Here is an 18,645-nt window from a genome sequence, read left to right as displayed (position 1 = left end):
GCCTTTAAAAAGGCATGGTCCAAAGTGAGGGGATTCACGTAATCCATTGATAAAATGCTGAATGACTTTACTGTATTTTCAGAAAACAATTACACATTTAATAGTGAAAAATTATAAAATATAGAAAAACAGAAATAACTTCAGCACTGACAGACATTTTGAACATCAGAACAAACACTTTGCTTTGTTCATGTTTTAGATACACATCTCTTCTAAACAAACCCATGAGTCCTACTATTAAAAACAGTGTCACTCATAAAACATTTTGTACCTTTCTTCAGGTTTACACAACAAATCAAAATAATTCAAAGTATTAACTTTTATACATGCACACTGCATGAGTACACAATGAGAGCTTTCAGCCATATGTTAGCGTAGTTGAGCAAAAATTTTTGCCCTCAAAATATTAAATCTACCATTGCAGTTAACAAAGATTATCTATGTAGCAGCCCAATGCAAGAAACACTTAAATATTAAAATATTAAATCTTTTATAGTGTCACATAGAATATTTAAAATGTAAGTGTTAAGTACGCTATAAAAGTCCAAACTTCAGGTTCACCATTTGAAACTGACAACCTTTCTTTACAATCTTTAGCTGCATTCTTTTGCCAAGTCTCCAGGCTGATCAGGGAGTTCTTCGAGCAGAGCTGGGTTTTTTCTATAGATGTACGCATTTGCGTCTGCATCTTCCAGCTGCACCAGCTCAGCCAGTGAGGAGACACAAGTGTCGTGGTCGTTCAGCATATTTGGCAGACGAGAGGACTTGCGATGGATTCGTGTTGATCTTCGCACAGGTGTGAGGAACTTCAGGTCTTTGATGGTACTTTTGCGTCGCGAGCCACTCCCTGGTGCCGTATCGCATTCTATTTTCCTCTTCACACTAACAGCACATAGAGGAAACAATACGTAAATATAACATTAAAATTGTAATACTATCATTTTAGCCAAGTTATACTTGAGCACATCTCAGAACATAGTTAAAAGTATAGGTCACCCAAAAATGAAATTTCTGTCATTATTTACCCTCATGTTGCTCCAAACTAGGGATGTCCCAATACTGCTATTGGGTCCGATACTGCACTCATGTACTTGTAAAAATGTTCCGATACCATCTGACGCACTAATATTCAGCGCACAAATTAAAATCACTTTGTCAGTGTGATTATTTACTCGCAAAGGCTGCGATTTAATGAGCTAAATATATAGTTTGCATGTGCTGTGCGCTTCAAATGTTAGTGCTTGTGAATGTGTGTAGCTGGTGTTGTACAGATATAAAGTGCTCATACCTTTTAGAGATCCTTGGCTCATACACGGAAAACACCATCATTAGCATCGTGCACTTTGTTTGTAGCAGGCACAAACAGACTACATGTTTATTATTAAATAGCAGCCTTTTGCGGTTTAATAATCACTGAGACACGTAGCGGCCAGCTTTTCCAGATTGAGAAGCTACCGTCATAAAGAACACTTCAAAGTTAAAGATCCACCGAAATAAAAGCTACATTTAAATGGGAAAAAGTACGACAGAAATTGATCACTACTGTATAGTTATGTACCATTCACTGTAATACTACTATTATCAATAATAAATCAATAGTGATTTTATTATATTTAAGCAATCTCACACATCTGTGATGCAGCACTTCATTTGACAAAATGAAGGTTCTGTATAAATGCACTTCATTAGATAAACAATACAATATTATGTTGAAAATTAAAAGTTATATTTTCAATTGTTTAAAGTTTTAATGAATTCATTTATTAAAAAAGCATTTTGATGGTAAAATTTAAATAAACTGTTGATATGGAATTCAGAAAAAATCGAACTAAAAACAATTAATTATCGGGCACAGTATCGGCGAGGAAGTATCGGTTCTCATACTCATTCTCAAAAAACAAAGTGTTAGGACATCCCTACTCCAAACCCGTTTCTTCCATGAAACCCAAAGGGAGATGTAAAGGCCCAAATATACTTAATACAAAATCGAAGAACGAACGGGTGTGACATCATTTAGAACAAAATCTGGGCAAATTGCGTTTGTTTCGGTGGTTTGTAACAGCTTGCCTGGGCAAAATTTTTGCAAAACTTCTAACCAACAGCAAAACATCTTACTGCCATTGGTCCACGTCTTCGGGAGGCGTGGCCTGGAGCTACACCGATCTTGACGCCAACAGCTCATTCTGTTTATCTAGTTCAATCAGACAAAATCCGTTAACAAGAACACACCGGCGTGTAGAGATATTAGCGAGCATGTGCAAATTTACCTACATCTGTACAATCATTCACGTAGAGAAAATTTCCAAGACCATGTCATGCGATTTTTTTTGTTTGTTTAATTAGTCTACAAAAGGAATCGAATCTACTCAAAAACTCTCAAGTGCCCATTCACTCATTTGCCATCTGCAGTGAAATCCACTTACGCATCTGCCAAAAGTATCTTCATTCTTTTGTCTTTGTACTGCACATTAACACTTTTATACACTGATCTTTGCAGCAGTATCAGTGTCATCATAAATTACAATAAGAGTGTAATCGGCGCATATTATAGCAGCGTATAGCGAGTTAGTGCAATAACGCCATGAATTCAAAATATAAACAAGACAAATTAAACATTTTCTACTGCATATATATTACTTCAAATCATCATAGAGTAGTTAAAACAGCTTCTTTTACTGACCTCTTGTGAATTCTACTCATAGAATGAAGCATAAAGTCATTGATAACACATTTTCTTGTCACGTTAGTTTAAGTTTTACACGTAGCGTCCTCATATTAAAAATGTACTGCTAAACGCCTCCCACAGCAGTGTGGCGGGTGTCTGAATGTTCAGAAACAGTATACAGTTGCTCGGCTGTTTAGAACTTTTTACCTCTGAACGAAGAACGAATAAGAACTTCTCCGGAAGTATATTAGGGCCTTTAGTCATAATGACTGCCTCAGTCACCATTCTCTTTTATTGTATGAAAAAAAAAGAAGTCATGAAAGTGAACGGAGACGAGAGTGTATAACATCTCCCTTTGTGTTCAACAGAAGTTTGGAACAATTATGACAGAATTTCCATTTTTGGGTGAATTACCCCTTTAAATATCCCTAATACTTACCTTTGCAAATATGGAGTAGTTTTCACATTGTACTTTACAATGGATGCACCTTCAATCTCTGGAGGTGTAGAGCTTATCTCATCCTCACTGTCCTCATAATCTTCATTCTTTACGACAGCCTCTTTAGTGTCTTCCGTAACGTCACTATCTGAGTCTTCCTTTTCCTCCAGAATTTCATACACTTTATCGGTTTCCTGTTCCTCCACTTGCACTTCCATTCTTTTCCCAGCCAAAACAACAGCTCTGTCAATCTCATTTGTACCTTTAGAGGGATAAAAATGTATAACCAAACACATGTCACACAACTCAAGGAGTACAACTTATTCTTATTTTATTCATGTAATATCAGTATTTATTTCACAATAATTTCATAAAAAATTTGGATAACATTTGCTGTCTTTACATGATGAGGGTATTTCCATTTCCAATGCATCCAATTTCTCGCACAAGTTGAGCACCAACTGCATATTGAAGAGAAGTGGAATTGCATTTAATGTCAATAAATAAGTATGTGCAAATGCAATAAATAAGCTTCAGTATCACTCTTACCGATTCCATCCTTATCTCTGGGTCAACCGGCAGCTCCATATCACTGTTGTCAAGAAAATCTAGTGTGGTGTTCATAATATTACTTGATTTGCTAGAGTGCACCGCTCTGTTATCCGGAATCTCAATATCCTCTGTTTGAATGTTCATCTTCATTTCAGGGGTTGGTTTTACAGCTTCAGCCTGGGAAACGATGGTGGCTTTTGGTCCAGTTTTAGGCTGCGGGTCTGGTTTTCTTAAATGGGTTGCCAACTTTTCTGAGATAGGAGGCCTCTTTAGGGCCTTTCCTTTAGAAGCAAGCCACTCTGCAAGTTTTGCTCTGACAAGAGAATTAAAATGATACATTAGGCAATGACATAAATATATCTTAAACCATATGTGACCTACTAGAAACACACTGAAATGAGGAAATGCTTTTATTACAAACCATTTCTGAAATATAATAATTTAGATGTTGACCGAAACTTTCCAGATTTTCTATGGAGCAGGTCACAAATCCTCTGGCACCAGACTGATATTCAGACTAAATTGATTTGCTTAAACTGGCTGTAATACAAACACTTTACTTTTAAATTGATTAGGTTTTACATGGGTGAAGCTTTCTCAAATGTGTAAACAACTTACCTTCTCTCTTCAGCAGTCTCCATTTGCACTCTGTAATTGCTGACCTTGCTTGCGATAGGCCTGCGGACTTTCTGTTCAGTGGTGGTAATAGCAGCTTTGGGTTTACCTCCGTGTACCACTGTCTCTTTCTTCTTTGATGGGAAGGGTTTGCTGATGGCCGAGCGCCCTGTAGCTAGAGGGACTGGCCTGGGAGGAATGCAGGCTCCTGCTTGGGAGATGGCGCCTGGGACTTTTGAAGGTATCTGTTTTTGGGAAACAGACCTCTGGACTGGTATTTCAATGACATGGAGTGGAACATCAGTGACAGATTTTGGTCTAGACGACAAAGCAGAGTTGATTCTGGGTCTAGAGGATGCTGGCAGAGCAGTAACAGACTTGGACCGGATTTTAGGCAATACAGCTTTTGGCCTGATCACATCTGGCTTTGAAATCACTCTCTTTTCTGTGGTCTTCACATCACCACTGGGTTTACGGAAACAATCTATTTTAGAGTGAACCATACGGCCCTTATAGGTACCAGGTTTGGACTTCTGGAGTGCAGTTGAAGGTGGTTTTTGAACTTCTTCCACAAGCTTCCGGTGTCTTACATACTGCTGGGTACGGAAGGCCTGGCTAAGTGTGCTCCGCTTGGCAGGATCAGCATCATTAGTTTTGCTCTTTGGTCTAACATCCTTATCCTTCACACTTTTTCCAGAATTATCCTCCTTAAAATCATTCTTGGATTGAAGGGGTACCGATTTAATTAACACTTTTTGTTTTGATACGATACTGTTGATGACTTGGTTTTTGGGGCCACCAACTGGTTTAGTGTTTTCTTTGTTACTCTAAATAGAAATAATTAAAGAGCATGGTTAATTAAACAACATTCCATGAATGCAAATACAGATTTTCCTTATGTAAATGTGAGAAGGGAAAAAAAAAAGTTAATCTAGTGCTGACCTACTTTGTCATCAAATAAAATTATTACCTTTCTCACCACTTGCTCCATTTCTCTCTTCAATGATTATGATGATCTCCCTGCAGAACATAAGATTATACAAGGTTATAATTCCCTTAAAAAAATATCAGTCAACAAGCAATTTATAGACAGACTTTTTGAAAAATCAATTTCCATAACTTTCCATGGGATCTCCAGTTATTCCTGATTTCTGAATAGCAATTTTACAAATTTGTTACAGAGATCACACTCACAAGGAGTAATTTAAAGCTAAAATATTTTAGAGCCGAGCATGACTAGAAAATCAATTGTATTCAGTACAGAAATTACTTTATGACCAAGAAATGTTTAATATCTATTACTTTTATTGGTTTTCCATGAGCATATGAACCTGTAATCTTCAAATTCCAAGGAAATGCATTTAGTTGTCAAAAAATGATAGTAACATTAGGCTAAACCAGCACTGTTTGGGAATGTAACGTTACACGAAGAAATCACTTTTGTTTTTAATTTCTAAATGTTTACAGATGTAAAAATGCTTGTATCTGTGTTTAATTAAAAGCAACTGCCAAATACAACTATATGTGTATATCGCTCAATGTAGCCTAATGTGCAGAACAGCAGATCTCATAAGGAGCTGTTTGGACTGAACGCGTTCTTGCGCTAAAAACAACAAGACGCGACGAACATAGAAGAACGCAGGTGTCTCTAGGCGCGTTTTTAAAAAGTAAACTTTTTTTTTACCTGACACGGAGTCTAAAAACGCGGAGCTCGACGGTCATAGACGTCTGTCTGATGTTTACATAGAAAACAATAAAAAAAAACGCGTTCGCTTCTTACACTACACGCCCCAGTATGGACCAAAATATGAAGGCATGGACCAAAAAAAGAAAGCTGTTAATGACGGTTGGAAAAGTAACGTCTACGTACCTTAATATTGGGGTTCTTAAAACAGTTAGGTAACCCAAAGGTAAAAATCTCTGTTTAACGCTGAATTTGTAGCACGGAGAACGATTTTTTTCCAAACAATCAGACAGCGTGCTGCATGCTTTCCAGCTTCAAACTGATTTGACTTTGCCGCGGATTGGTGAGGACCGTTTGTGAGTCACTCCTGTCGACTAATCGTATTGGCTGGTTCTAAACACGTGTTTAAACCCAGACTGGCTCCACCTCCTTTACTCAGACTGGGTGATGCACTTTTTGAACCAAAATACAATTCCTTTGCATAACTGTTTGGTTCAAAAAAGGACTTCTGAATTCTGCTGTTGTACATTCCATACTGGTGACATTTTGATTCTATATGACAGTTAGCTGTTGTTAGGTGTGAGAGAAAACACTGACTCAAAAACATTGGACCGAAATCTTGGTATATATATATATATATATATATATATATATATATATAGATAGATAGATAGATAGATAGATAGATAGATAGATAGATATATATATATATATATATATATATATATATTGTTTTAGTCCACTTTAAAGGTTCACTCAGTAATTTTTTCCCTCATTTTAAAAGTTGTACTTCTAAAGAAATGAATAGTAATTTTGAAACATATATATATATATATATATATATATATATATATATATATATATATATATATGAGCAGTCATGTGAGATGAAGAGTTCAGTCATATCAGTAACCATATAAAAGCTCGTTTATTCTGCATGGAGCAGTCGAGTTTCATGGGGGCAGCATTATTTAGCAGAGACGGGCCACTTCTATTAAAATGAATTGGAGAAATTGGAACGCTCAACCAAGGAGCTCTCGCGCCCAACCGTCAATCGATGTAGAAAGGAAGTCCCGCCTTACAGTTAAAAGCGCCAATCACCTTTTAGTGACAGACATCGCCTGTCAATCAACTCTAGAACGCGTATGTGCATTAGCAAGCCGGTAAAATTGCGTTTTTTTAAGCGTAATATGAGGTAAAGAATCACAATTTATGATACCAGTATTGTTATATTTTATTGCTGATATGAAATATTTTCTTTGATCGTAATCTTGACCAACCGTTTTTGAAAGTTTGGTCTTTCTCCTTTCAAGCAGATGGGAGCTGCATTGTCATGACTGGAAATAGCCTCCAGAGAGCGTCCCAAACACTGGCCGACAGTGGACTTGCTAGAAAGATTTTGGGGCAGCCATGTTAGCATCACATTTATCTGAATACTACTAGTTTAAACTCAGTAACGTCCCTGTTATTGGACACCTTCATGGATTAAAGTGCATATTTTATTTCTACCATGACGTCAATTTTTATAATGGGGTTTTTGACCTTATGTGTAAAATAAGGCCTGTGGTAAACATTACTTGACGATACGTGGACGTTTTGTTCTACAACATAAATTACACAAAGCTATACCTCAAACGAGTATTTTGAAGTCGCCATGCATTAAAAAATAGTATGTAATTCAATACTGCTTCAAAATTTACATTTAATGACTGTGTAATTTATGTTGTAGAACAAAACGTCCACGTATCGTCAAGTAATGTTTACCACAGGCCTTATTTTACACATAAGTAAAAAAATAAAAAAAATTATAAAAACCCATAGGAAATTCCAGAGGGAACCCATGGAGAATTCTCTTCTGGGTTTTTGGACTACAAGCTGAACAGCTCTATGGCATTGGTAACTGCAAACTACTGTTTGAATGATGAAGCATCCAGGTCACTAGGTCAGTGTAAGCCAGATTCAGTGATGCAAACAAACAATTTAGAACCAGAGAGAGAGAGAGAGAGGTGGTCCCATTATATCCCATATACAACGTGTTCTGATCCAATGTCAGGCTATTTATGTAAATAAGTATAGCCATTTGAGATGGTTGTAAAAATGCACACTTTCAGAGTAACAATGTACATTGCCAGTTGAATGCTTGATCACAACCATCTCAGCCATCTAGATGGTACCTAGATGGTCCCTTTTAGAACAGAACCCTCTGTCCTTGATTAATAACTACAAAGTGGAATGATGTGTAATTCTGAATTATCTGCCAAAATAGCACTCAAAACAGGCCTCTTCCTGTTTTAATGGGGAAAGCGGATAACAAATCACATTGAGCCACTAGGTGGGAGCAGATTCCACAGTCAGACAGTTCCATGTTCTCAAAGTGCCCTACGAAGCATATTAGATACCAATTTAAACAGTATGTAAAACGTTTCTTCATTTCCATGTGATAATGAGTAAATTAGGAGCTTATAACTGTCTGGTTTGACATCAACTGTGCTGATCTCAAAACTGCTTCCCTTGGGGGTTCCACTTTAATTAATCTGATTTTGAATTCATGACACATTCTGCTGACTGCATAATAATGTGAGGCTTTCACACATATGTTAATTATGACTTTTTTATTCCAAATGTATAAGACAACTAATTGTATTACTAGTAGAACTAGTACACTGTAGAAATAATACACTGTAAATAAAATAAAGTGGGCACCAACAAGTGAAAGTTGTTGGATAGCCAAGGACCTGAGAAACAACCCCAATTTATGAAATACATTTTCTGTTGTGCACGATAAGACTTAAATTTGTCATTCTAACATTTAATTCTTAAAGGAATATTTTGGGTTCAGTACAAGTTAAAGGGATAGTTTATCCAAAAATGAAAATTCTCTCATAATTTACTCACCCTCGTGCCATCCCAGATGTGTATGACTTTCTTCTGCTGAACACAAACAAAGAGAATATTTTAGCCCTGTAGGTCCATACAATGCAAGTGAATGGTGACCAAAATTTTGAAGCTCAAAAATGCACATAAAATCAGCATAAAAGTAATCCATAAGAATCCAGTGGTTAAATCTATATCTTCAGAAGCAATATGATAGGTGTGAGTGAGAAACAGATCAATACTTAAGTTTAAGATTTTACCATAAATTCTCCTCCCTTCCCAGTAGGTGGCGATATGCACAAATAATGCAAGAAGATGAATGTGAAAGTGAATTTGAGATTTATAGTAAAAAAGGACTTAAATATTGATCTGTTCCTCTCCCACACCTATCATATCGCTTTTGAATATATGGATTTACCCACTGGAGTCTAATAGATTACTTTTATGTCCTTTTGGAGCTTCAAAATGTTGGTCCTATTCACTTGCTCCAGTAATTAAATCCATGTCTTCTGAAGTGATATGATAGGTGTTGGTGAAAAACAGATTAATATTTAAGTCCTTTTTTTACTATAAATCTCTCCTTTAACTTTCACTTTCAGATGTAAATTTGAAACTAAAAGGGCACTACATGTGACTTTCAGATGTAAAAGTGAAAGTGGAGATTTAGAGTAAAAAAATTACTTTCTCACCCACAGCTATCATATTGCTTCTAAAGACATGGATTTAACCACTGGAGTCTTATGAATTACTTATATGTTTCCTTCATGTGATTTTTGGAGCTAAAAATTCTGATCACCATTCACTTGCACTGTAAAGACCAACAAAGATAAGATATTCTTAAATATTTATTTGTTTTGTGCTAATGAAAGAAAGTCATAAACATCTGAGTTAGCATGAGGGCGAGTAAATGATTAGAGAATTTTAATTTTGGGGTGAACTATACCTTGAAATATTCTTCTAAAAATCTTTGTTTGTGTTCGGCAGAGCATACACATCTGGGATGGCATCCATTCCATCATCATGACAACAGAGTTTTAAAATTTTATATAATTCTACACAGATTAGGTTAAGCAATTTTATCACTAAAATCATGTAAACATGCATAATGTGTGTCTTGTGGCTATAATTTTGAAACAGTGTGTATTTGAACATTTATGAATTTGCCTCCATTCACTTTCTATATAAGTGCCTTTCTGCATCAACAATTTCTGCTTTTAATAAAAAAAATTTTTTTGTGGGAATCAACAATATGCAACAAATGTTGTCAATTGACCTTAACTTGTGTTATACCCAGAATATTACTTTGAGGCCATCTTTCTATTTATTTAACCCATTTTAAAAGTTCTTTAAAATAAAAGCCACTTTGTTTTATATTTATTCTAATTCAATGACATTCACACATTTGTAAGTGTGGCTTAAGTGTCCAAATACTGTTTGGGGCCACTATACCTTTAAACAATTCCACAGAGAGAAGCATTGACGGAATACAAATAAAGGAATTCTGCTTACGATACTCTCTATTTGACGAGTCTCTACTTTCTCTATCAAAGAGCTAGTGAGAAAAGTGTAAATCAAAGAGCAGTGCTGAGATCATCTTTATACACAGAGACAGCTTGTTTCCCCTGAAGTCCACCAGATTATACTTGTCTTTGCTGAAATTCTGAGGGGGGGGGGTGGAAATGAAGCAAAGCAATACATCAGTCAAAACTCCACCATGTGTGACATTGATTTTCTTTTTTCTTTCAATTTACTAGGAGTTTCCAACACTAGCCTGTTTTTCATTCTGACAAGTTTAATGTAGTCAAAGCCTAGAGGGAAACTGAATCAACTTCTTCACTCAATCAAATGTTAAACAAGGGTACAGTTGGATGAAATAATGTTATCATCAGTAAAAGTTCATCTTCTTCAGTCAGGCTTATATATGCATTTCTTTCCTAAAACAACAGCTAACTGCAGTGTTTGTGAGAGTTTGCTGATAGCTCTAAATGGGAACAGCAGATCGGCAATAATGTTTGATCAGCTTTTACATCTGCCCGCAGTGTGGATCCCTGCAGATAATGAGGTTTCACATTTCACAAGCAACCACTTCAGCACTGCATCACCCTGTCGGAAATTAACACTAGGCAATCCATCATTTCAAAAGAGAAACATACACTCAAGTTAAAATACACAGATCATGCAGATTATGAATGACATTATCTGAGTCTCTGTTAAAGATGTGTAGGGTTTAAATATTTGACATTGAAAAATACAAAAATAAAACAAATCAGAACAGACATTTTTAAATGTAATAAAATTAATTATTTTATATATAATTAAAGATCCCCTGAAATCATTTAACAAGCAGAGTTTTCTGTCCTGTGCTGACATTTTCTATTGAAACAGGAAGTTTGTGCTTGTTCCTTAAACAATAGCAAATAGCCTTTAGTTACATCACAGACATGAACCATTATTTGCTACTTGCTGGAAAGTTGCAGGAGGAGGGACATTCTCATTCCAGAGAGCATTTAATTAATAATAATAAAAAATCTGCATGGTGCAGCATGAGTCATCAATATTTTTGATCAGTTTGTCCTGGAAAAGAAAAACTGTACATTTTAAAATGACATCCTTTGGTTTATGCTTAACAACTATGTTCAAACAACTGTACTTATTTACAATTGCAGTGAAATATAATGGATTTAATGCATCTGCTATATAAAAGTGTCAAATTCCACAATACCAAACAAAAGATTATATCGAAGATAGTATATTGTCAAACATACATTATGATTTTTGCAAATACACAATCCATATAAGATGTATATTATTGCAGCTGAGATATTTAAGGCAATAACATGTCAGCAAGAGAACATGAATGAATGCACAATATAGAACAGGTTATTATAATACAAAAAAACACATACTGTACCAAAACACAACAACATAAGCAACCACAATGAATACTGCACTTACACATACACAATAAAAAAGCAACAGATAAATGGAGTAAAACAACTGGTCCATTTTGAACACACTACTCCCTTCTGAACGTCAATAGCTCACTTTAATACCATGAATACTTAACATATTCCTTTTTAATTGTACTGGCACACACATTGGATGCAAAAGGTCCCAATGCAAGGTGAAAGGTTTGTCATAGGATTCTCAAGTGGTCACTGATGTGGGAGGGTCAAAAGTTCAGTCATATAATGCCTCCTTGTAATATATGCTATGCGTTTGGAAAGCACACTGAATGTAGAAGGTCTCTCAAACTGAGAATGAAAATCATCATGCCCACATGTGGCGTTTATAGTTTCCTCTACTGGTAATTTTTCATCTTCTTGTTTAGTAAGGGTAATGCTTCTGTTTCTTTCCTGCGAAACATGCCATCCATGTGCACAACAACATGGCCACCACGGCTCCAACCCCGGTGCAGTAATATGCCCATCCGATCTCACAAGAACCTGAAAGAGACACAATAATGCAGTTACTAAATGCATTACCACAAACACAAACAGACTATGTGTGTGTTATATAGTAAAATATAAATGTGCAAGTCTCTCTGTCAGGGTTGGGCAGAATTAGGAATGTAAGAATTGGCTCACTTTCAATTGATGAGTAAGCATTATTAAAATATTTTATGTGTTTATGTACTGTAAAACAGGCAGAAAATAACAGAACAATGCTGCCTTTATTTGCTTTTGGAGCTTCAAAGTTTTGGTATCCATTCACTTGCATTGTATGAACCAACAAAGCTGAAATATTCTTCTAAAAATCTTTGTTTGTGTTCTGCAGAAGAAAGAAAGTCATACACATCTGGGTATGGGCATGAGGGTGAGTATATGAGAGAATTTTAATTTTTGGGTGAACTATCCCTTTAAGCATGACCAAATTTTTAAAATTCAGAACCAGTGACCACGTTTACATGCACTTAAGAAAGCGGGTTATTCCAGGGTTTTTGCAATAAGAATGCCGATTTCCTTATGCTGTTTAAGGGATTAAGAGAAAGCGGTTTAACACACCTAGGTTTCTCCCGGAGAAAGATACTTATGTGGCCATGTAAACGAGAGGGTCCTCGCTGCCAACTGTAAATACACTGTAATAATGCTTATACACAATACAGACAGGATAGAGCTGTGTGCATAGACTTTGAAGCGAACAGCTTGATTTATTTATTAATTTAATTAAATCGTCATAGCCATAGCTCATACATTGAGGGAATCCCAGAGTTTTACGTAAAGGGAAACCACACTATTGCAGCTCAATTCTGCTGCAGGTCGCAATAGAAAAGTAAGGAAACAAATACAGCAACAACTCTGGAATAAAATAAAATAGTGAAGTCTTCCTCGGATACTATGCAGGGCTCCAGACTGCGACTAAATGGTCGCATTTTTTTGTTACAGGTCGCACTTGTCTGCAATTCATAACCTAACGCAAGTACGCGCTGTATTTTCAGTGTTGCCGCAAGGGGTGCTACAGCAGATTTTCTTTTTTCAATCAACAACTGTCATGGCAGAGCAGCAATTTGAGGAGTCTTGCTGAACAAGTCAGATTATACAAACATATTTTTTTTAGCAAATACAAAAGCACACTCCTAAACTGCAAACATGTTGACACCACCACATCCGGTTTCGTGGCGCCTAAAAAACTCTTTCGTGGCGCCTAAAAAACTCATGTACAGCGGGACCACGTGTTGGCGAAGCACTCGCGTTTGCATTTGTGTACTTGCGTGAAGTATGTTTGGGCTCTTAATCTTTACAGCGCCACGAGGACCAGTGAGAAGCAGATCCGGTCTCGAGCTCTCAAATGCACAGCGCAGCGAGAAGCAGTGAGAAGGCACAAAACCCATGTGAATTCAGCACAGAATTCTCTGGTGCAAACTCTATGAAAACCTTTGGTGAGTAAACTAGTTTAAAACCACATTAAACAGCCTGGCATTCTGAACTGTATTAAAGAGATGAACAGGAGCACAGGTATAAATAATACTTTTCACATTTTAGCACCCTTTAAAGAATGTATTTATTATAGTAACACTAACTTCATTAACTATAGTATTTTTATTTTACTGCTATTATATATAAAATAGGCTACATTAGGGGATTGAGGGAATATCATTCATTTTTGTTACAACTATGGCCATTTCTAAATGTTCATGTATTTAAGTTTTACAATTTGTATTAGAAATAATTTTACATCTAACCATGGTAGTGACAATACATGCTTGGTTTTACCTGTGGTTACCATGGACAATTTATGGACAATGCTAGATTTCCTTCTGTGTAAAATCTGTTCTCTTCTAATGCTCTCTGATTGAAGAAGTTTTGTTTGCCTTACAATTTCCAAGAGATGGGGGGCCTGGGTAGCTCAGTGGAAAAGATGCTGTCTACCATCCCTGGAGTTCGCTAGTTCGAACCCAGGGCGTGCTGAGTGACTCCAGCCAGGTCTCCTAAGCAACCAAATTGGCCCGGTTGCTAGGAAGGTTAGAGTCACATTGGGTTAACCTCCTCGTGGTCACTATAATGTGGTTCGTTCTCGGTGGGGCGCGTGGTGAGTTGAGCGTGGATGCCGCGGTGGATGGCGTGAAGCCTCCACACGCGCTATGTCTCTGTGGGCAACGCGCTCAACAAGCCACGTGATAAGATGCGCGGGTTGACTGTCTCAGACGAGGAGGCAGCTGGGATTTGTCCTCCACCACCCGGATTGAGGTGAATCACTACGCAACCACGAGGACTTTTCCAAATTCCAATTCAGGGGGAAAAGGGGAAAAATAACCCCCCCTCCCCCCGAACTTGAATCAACCATAACCTGATGAAAGGAGTCCCAATTTAGTTGCACTGTCAGAATAATTTAGCCCTTTAAAAATGAGGTGTTAACTTTTTACTTTTTATAGATGGTATAGATAACCTTCCTGTTGTTAATACCAGTAAATTTACAAATAAGTACCAACTCAAAATCAACACCTTACTGTCGAATGAGCATTTCAGTGGGGCAAAATATACAATATGACTGGTAATTGCACTAATTTTTGTAATATAATAATAATATTACTTTTATTATTAATTTCTTTCTTATAATTGTTTATATGCCCCAGAACCCAACCCCCCACGGCCCTACCGGTGCTATCAAACGAGGTGCTGGTGCCACCAACTGTAGAACTTGGTGGCACTGGTGCCACCGCTCTCAAATGTTAGTCTGGAGCCCTGCCATGTTTGTTATTTACACAAGCGTCGCGTTGCTCTAGAGAAAGCTGCTTACTGACCGAGCTGCATGGATGCAGGAGTAAAGAGTATGCTGCTTATACAGTGCATGTAAACAAGTACACTGCTTTCTCGCAATAACCTGCTTTCTGGTCTCCAATTAAACATACTGACTTACAGCATCTTTATTTTAATTATTCTTTCTGTTTGCTACCTTAAATCAAATCAAGTTCAGCAATTCATTAATAAATCGGTATTCTCAATTCACTTCTAAATTCCATTTGAATTGTATTTCTTTGTATTCAAATTACAATTCAGCATCCTATTTGCAACCTCATCTCAAATTCAGCAACTGAATTGGAATTTAAAAGGCAGTTTTATGTCCATGACATACCAAGATCAAACTGGTCGGAACTGTTGCCACAGGTTTGTCTGACCTCTTCACTGTCCCACCCTAATGGGTACAGGGCACATCCAGATCCAATCAGCAAACCTGCAAAGAGAGAGAAACATTATGAGGTGCACAAGAAAAATGTAATAAATGACTAAGAGAGCTCAGACAGTTTCCTGCTGTGTGAGGAGGAGAGTGATATCTCCTAAAAAATAGATAGAAAATAAATAGAAAACGCCATGAAAAACAGCAGATAATTTCACATTTTATTATACATTATCATACGTATAATAATCTATTATTTGTTTTACTGAAAACAACACAGATCATTAGCTAATTTTCCCCCCGACAGCTGACACAGATACTCCATCACAAACAAATGCAAACACACACCTCTGCACAGACGATAAAACACAAGTCTTGTTTTCATCAGAGCTCAAGGCCCAAACAGCCATGAAAATATGATAATGAATGTAGCAAGTGCTTATATTTATGAGCAAGTTTCTTGGGAATTCTTTCATATTTTCTATTTTATGTTCTTACATATTCAGCAGAAATAAACAGGCATGTAATTACCACCAGAAAAATTGTGGTTTAATTATGGCATCTCTTCACTACAGGGCACTAAATCCCTAATAGAATGTTCTAAGCAACAACAACAACAACAACTAAAAAGGATGGTAAACAATGTACATCTTTAGTTTAGGGATCTAAATGGATGCCATCTATTATGGGTGACATTTGGTCTGTTTCATTGGGTAAAAAAACCTAGGTTTAAGTGGAGGGAGTTATAATGACTTGAAGAGTTACTCTGTCATTATGGCCAGTTGTCGATTTGTCAAAATGTTTCAAGGGGAATGGTTTTGAAAAACTTTAAATTGTCATGTGGTGTGACCATCAAGTAAAAAGTATTATAATACTTTCTTTGAACCTTGAATACATGAGATTATAAACAACTTAATCATTAATTTTTCAAACACATTTATCAAGGTAAATATTTTTTCACTTTCAACTGCTTTTATTTTCAGCAAACTTAACTTTTGTAAATATTTGTATGAACATAAAAAGATTCAACAACTAAGACATAAACTGAACAAGTTTCACAGACATGTGACTAACAGAAATGGAATAATGTGTCCCTGAACAAAGGGGGGTCAAACAGTCAGTATCTGGTGTGGCCACCAGCTGCATTAAGTACTGCAGTGCATCTCCTCCTCATGGACTGCAACAGATGTGACAGTTCTTGCTGTGAGATGTTACCCCACTCTTCCACCAAGGCACTTGCAAGTTCCCGGACATTTCTTGGGGGAATGGCCCTAGCCCTCACCCTCCAATCCAACAGGTCCCAGATGTGCTCAATGGGATTGAGATCCAGGCTCTTCGCTGGCCATGGCATAACACTGACATTTCTGTCTGGCAGGAAATCACGCACAGAACGAGCAGTATGGCTGGTGGCATTGTCATGCTGGAGGGTCATGTCAGGATGAGCCTGCAGGAAGGGTACCACATGAGGGAGGAGTATGTCTTCCCTGTAACGCACAGCGTTGAGATTGCCTGCAATGACAACAAGCTCAGTCCGATGATGCTGTGACACACCGCCCCAGACCATGACGGACCCTCCACCTCCAAGTCGATCCCGCTCCAGAGTACAGGCCTCGGTGTTACGCTCATTCCTTCGACGATAAACGCGAGTCCGACCATCACCCCTGGTGAGACAAAACTGTGACTCGTCAGTGAAGAGCACTTTTTGCCAGTCCTGTCTGGTCCAGCGAAGGTGGGTTTGTGCCCATAGGCGATGTTGTTGCCGGTGATGTCTGGTAAGGACCTGCCTTACAACAGGCCTACAAGCCCTCAGTACATTGCGGACAGTCTGAGCACTGATGGAGGGATTGTGCATTCCTGGTGTAACTCGGGCAGTTGTTGTTGCCATTCTGTACCTGTCCCACAGGTGTGATATTCGGATGTACCGATCCTGTGCAGGTGTTGTTACACGTGGTCTGCCACTGCCAGGACAATCAGCTGTCCTTCCTGTCTCCCTGTAGCGCTCTCTTAGGTTTCTCACAGTATGGACATTGCAGTTTGCTGCCCTGGCCACATCTGCAGTCCTCATGCCTCCATGCAGTATGTCTAAGGCACGTTCACGCAGATGAGCAGAGACCCTGGGCATCTTTCTTTTGGTGTTTTTCCAGAGTCAGTAGAAAGGTCTCTTTAGTGTCCTAAGTTTTTATAACTGTGACCTTAATTGCCTACCGTCTGTAAGCTGTTAGTGTCTTAACGACCGTTCCACAGGTGCATGTTCATTAATTATGGTTCATTGAACAAGCATGGAAAACATTGTTTAAACCCTTTACAATAAAGATCTATAATGTTATTTGGATTTTTACAAAATGATCTTTAAAATACAGTGTCCTGAAAAAGGGACATTTCTTTTTTTGCTGAGTTTATATATTTTTTTTTAATAAATATTATGAATTTTTGATTCAAGAATATCAAGGAGTTTTCTCAGGGTTCCTCCACATGACTTGAACAAAATGTGCCTTTTCATAAAAATGTCAAAATGAATATCAGATGTTTTTGAAAACTTCACGCTCAGTCTTGAGGGTCTAAAGGTGTCCGCTCTGTTGTATGTTTTTTATGGTCAACAATGGCTATCATCATGTTGGTTTCACCCAATGGGTTTGATTTGATGGACAAAAGCATTTTTAAATATGAATTATATTTGAGAACACAATTGTTTTACTGATTATATATATATATATATATATATATATATATATATATATATATATATATATATATATATATATATATATATATATAAAACAATAAAAGATTATTCTGCACTAGTCATGCCAACATTTCTTTTTTCAGGAATTTCAGTTTTTAATGAGACTTTGACTTTTTTTTTTTATTTTTTTTTTTTTGTACTGTTTCTGGACACCACATGACATTTGTTACTTTAAGACCAAGACAAAATATCAATATGACTTTAAACTCAGAAACTGAAAATACGCTCATCATAGAAGAGGTGTATTCAAGTAAATGGTTTGTGTGAATTGCATTTTTTAATGTATTTTTAATTTAATAGATCTGGACAAAAATGAGCATCACTTCGTTGACCCTTAGGACACATGTCCATAATATGCACGTTACCCTCTGTTATTGTATTTTATGATGAATTTTGTGAAAAGAATCCAAGTTAAGATAATGAAAAAGTTTTTTTTCTAGATCGCTCACCCACTGTCA

General features: G+C 37.0%; 2 protein-coding genes across 3 annotated transcripts in view; both read right to left on the bottom strand.

Moving 5' to 3' along the window:
* Positions 1-50: 50 nt before the first annotated feature.
* On the bottom strand, positions 51-6,295 carry LOC127433998 (cytoskeleton-associated protein 2-like). The gene is made up of 7 exons (XM_051686409.1): positions 6,142-6,295; positions 5,242-5,291; positions 4,275-5,098; positions 3,654-3,969; positions 3,508-3,565; positions 3,105-3,366; positions 51-882 (listed from the first exon to the last, which is right to left on the bottom strand). The coding sequence occupies exons 2-7, from the start codon at positions 5,260-5,262 to the stop codon at positions 594-596; spliced, it is 1,770 nt and encodes a 589-aa protein (XP_051542369.1). The 5' UTR covers positions 5,263-5,291; positions 6,142-6,295; the 3' UTR covers positions 51-593.
* A 2,328-nt stretch (positions 6,296-8,623) lies between these two features.
* The window catches only part of LOC127434006 (LHFPL tetraspan subfamily member 6 protein-like), a 53,233-nt gene continuing 43,211 nt past the window's right edge, over positions 8,624-18,645 (bottom strand). For both annotated transcript variants that reach the window (XM_051686423.1, XM_051686424.1), the window contains exons 3-4: positions 15,403-15,501; positions 8,624-12,275 (exon numbers count right to left, since the gene is read on the bottom strand). In XM_051686423.1, coding sequence (XP_051542383.1) covers positions 12,157-12,275; positions 15,403-15,501 — 218 coding nt within the window. In that variant the 3' untranslated portion in view covers positions 8,624-12,156. The remainder of the gene's footprint in view (positions 12,276-15,402; positions 15,502-18,645) is intronic.

The sequence above is a fragment of the Myxocyprinus asiaticus genome, chromosome 43 (assembly GCF_019703515.2).
Source record: "Myxocyprinus asiaticus isolate MX2 ecotype Aquarium Trade chromosome 43, UBuf_Myxa_2, whole genome shotgun sequence".
Taxonomy (NCBI): domain Eukaryota; kingdom Metazoa; phylum Chordata; class Actinopteri; order Cypriniformes; family Catostomidae; genus Myxocyprinus; species Myxocyprinus asiaticus.
This window is presented reverse-complemented; position numbering and strand designations above follow the sequence as displayed.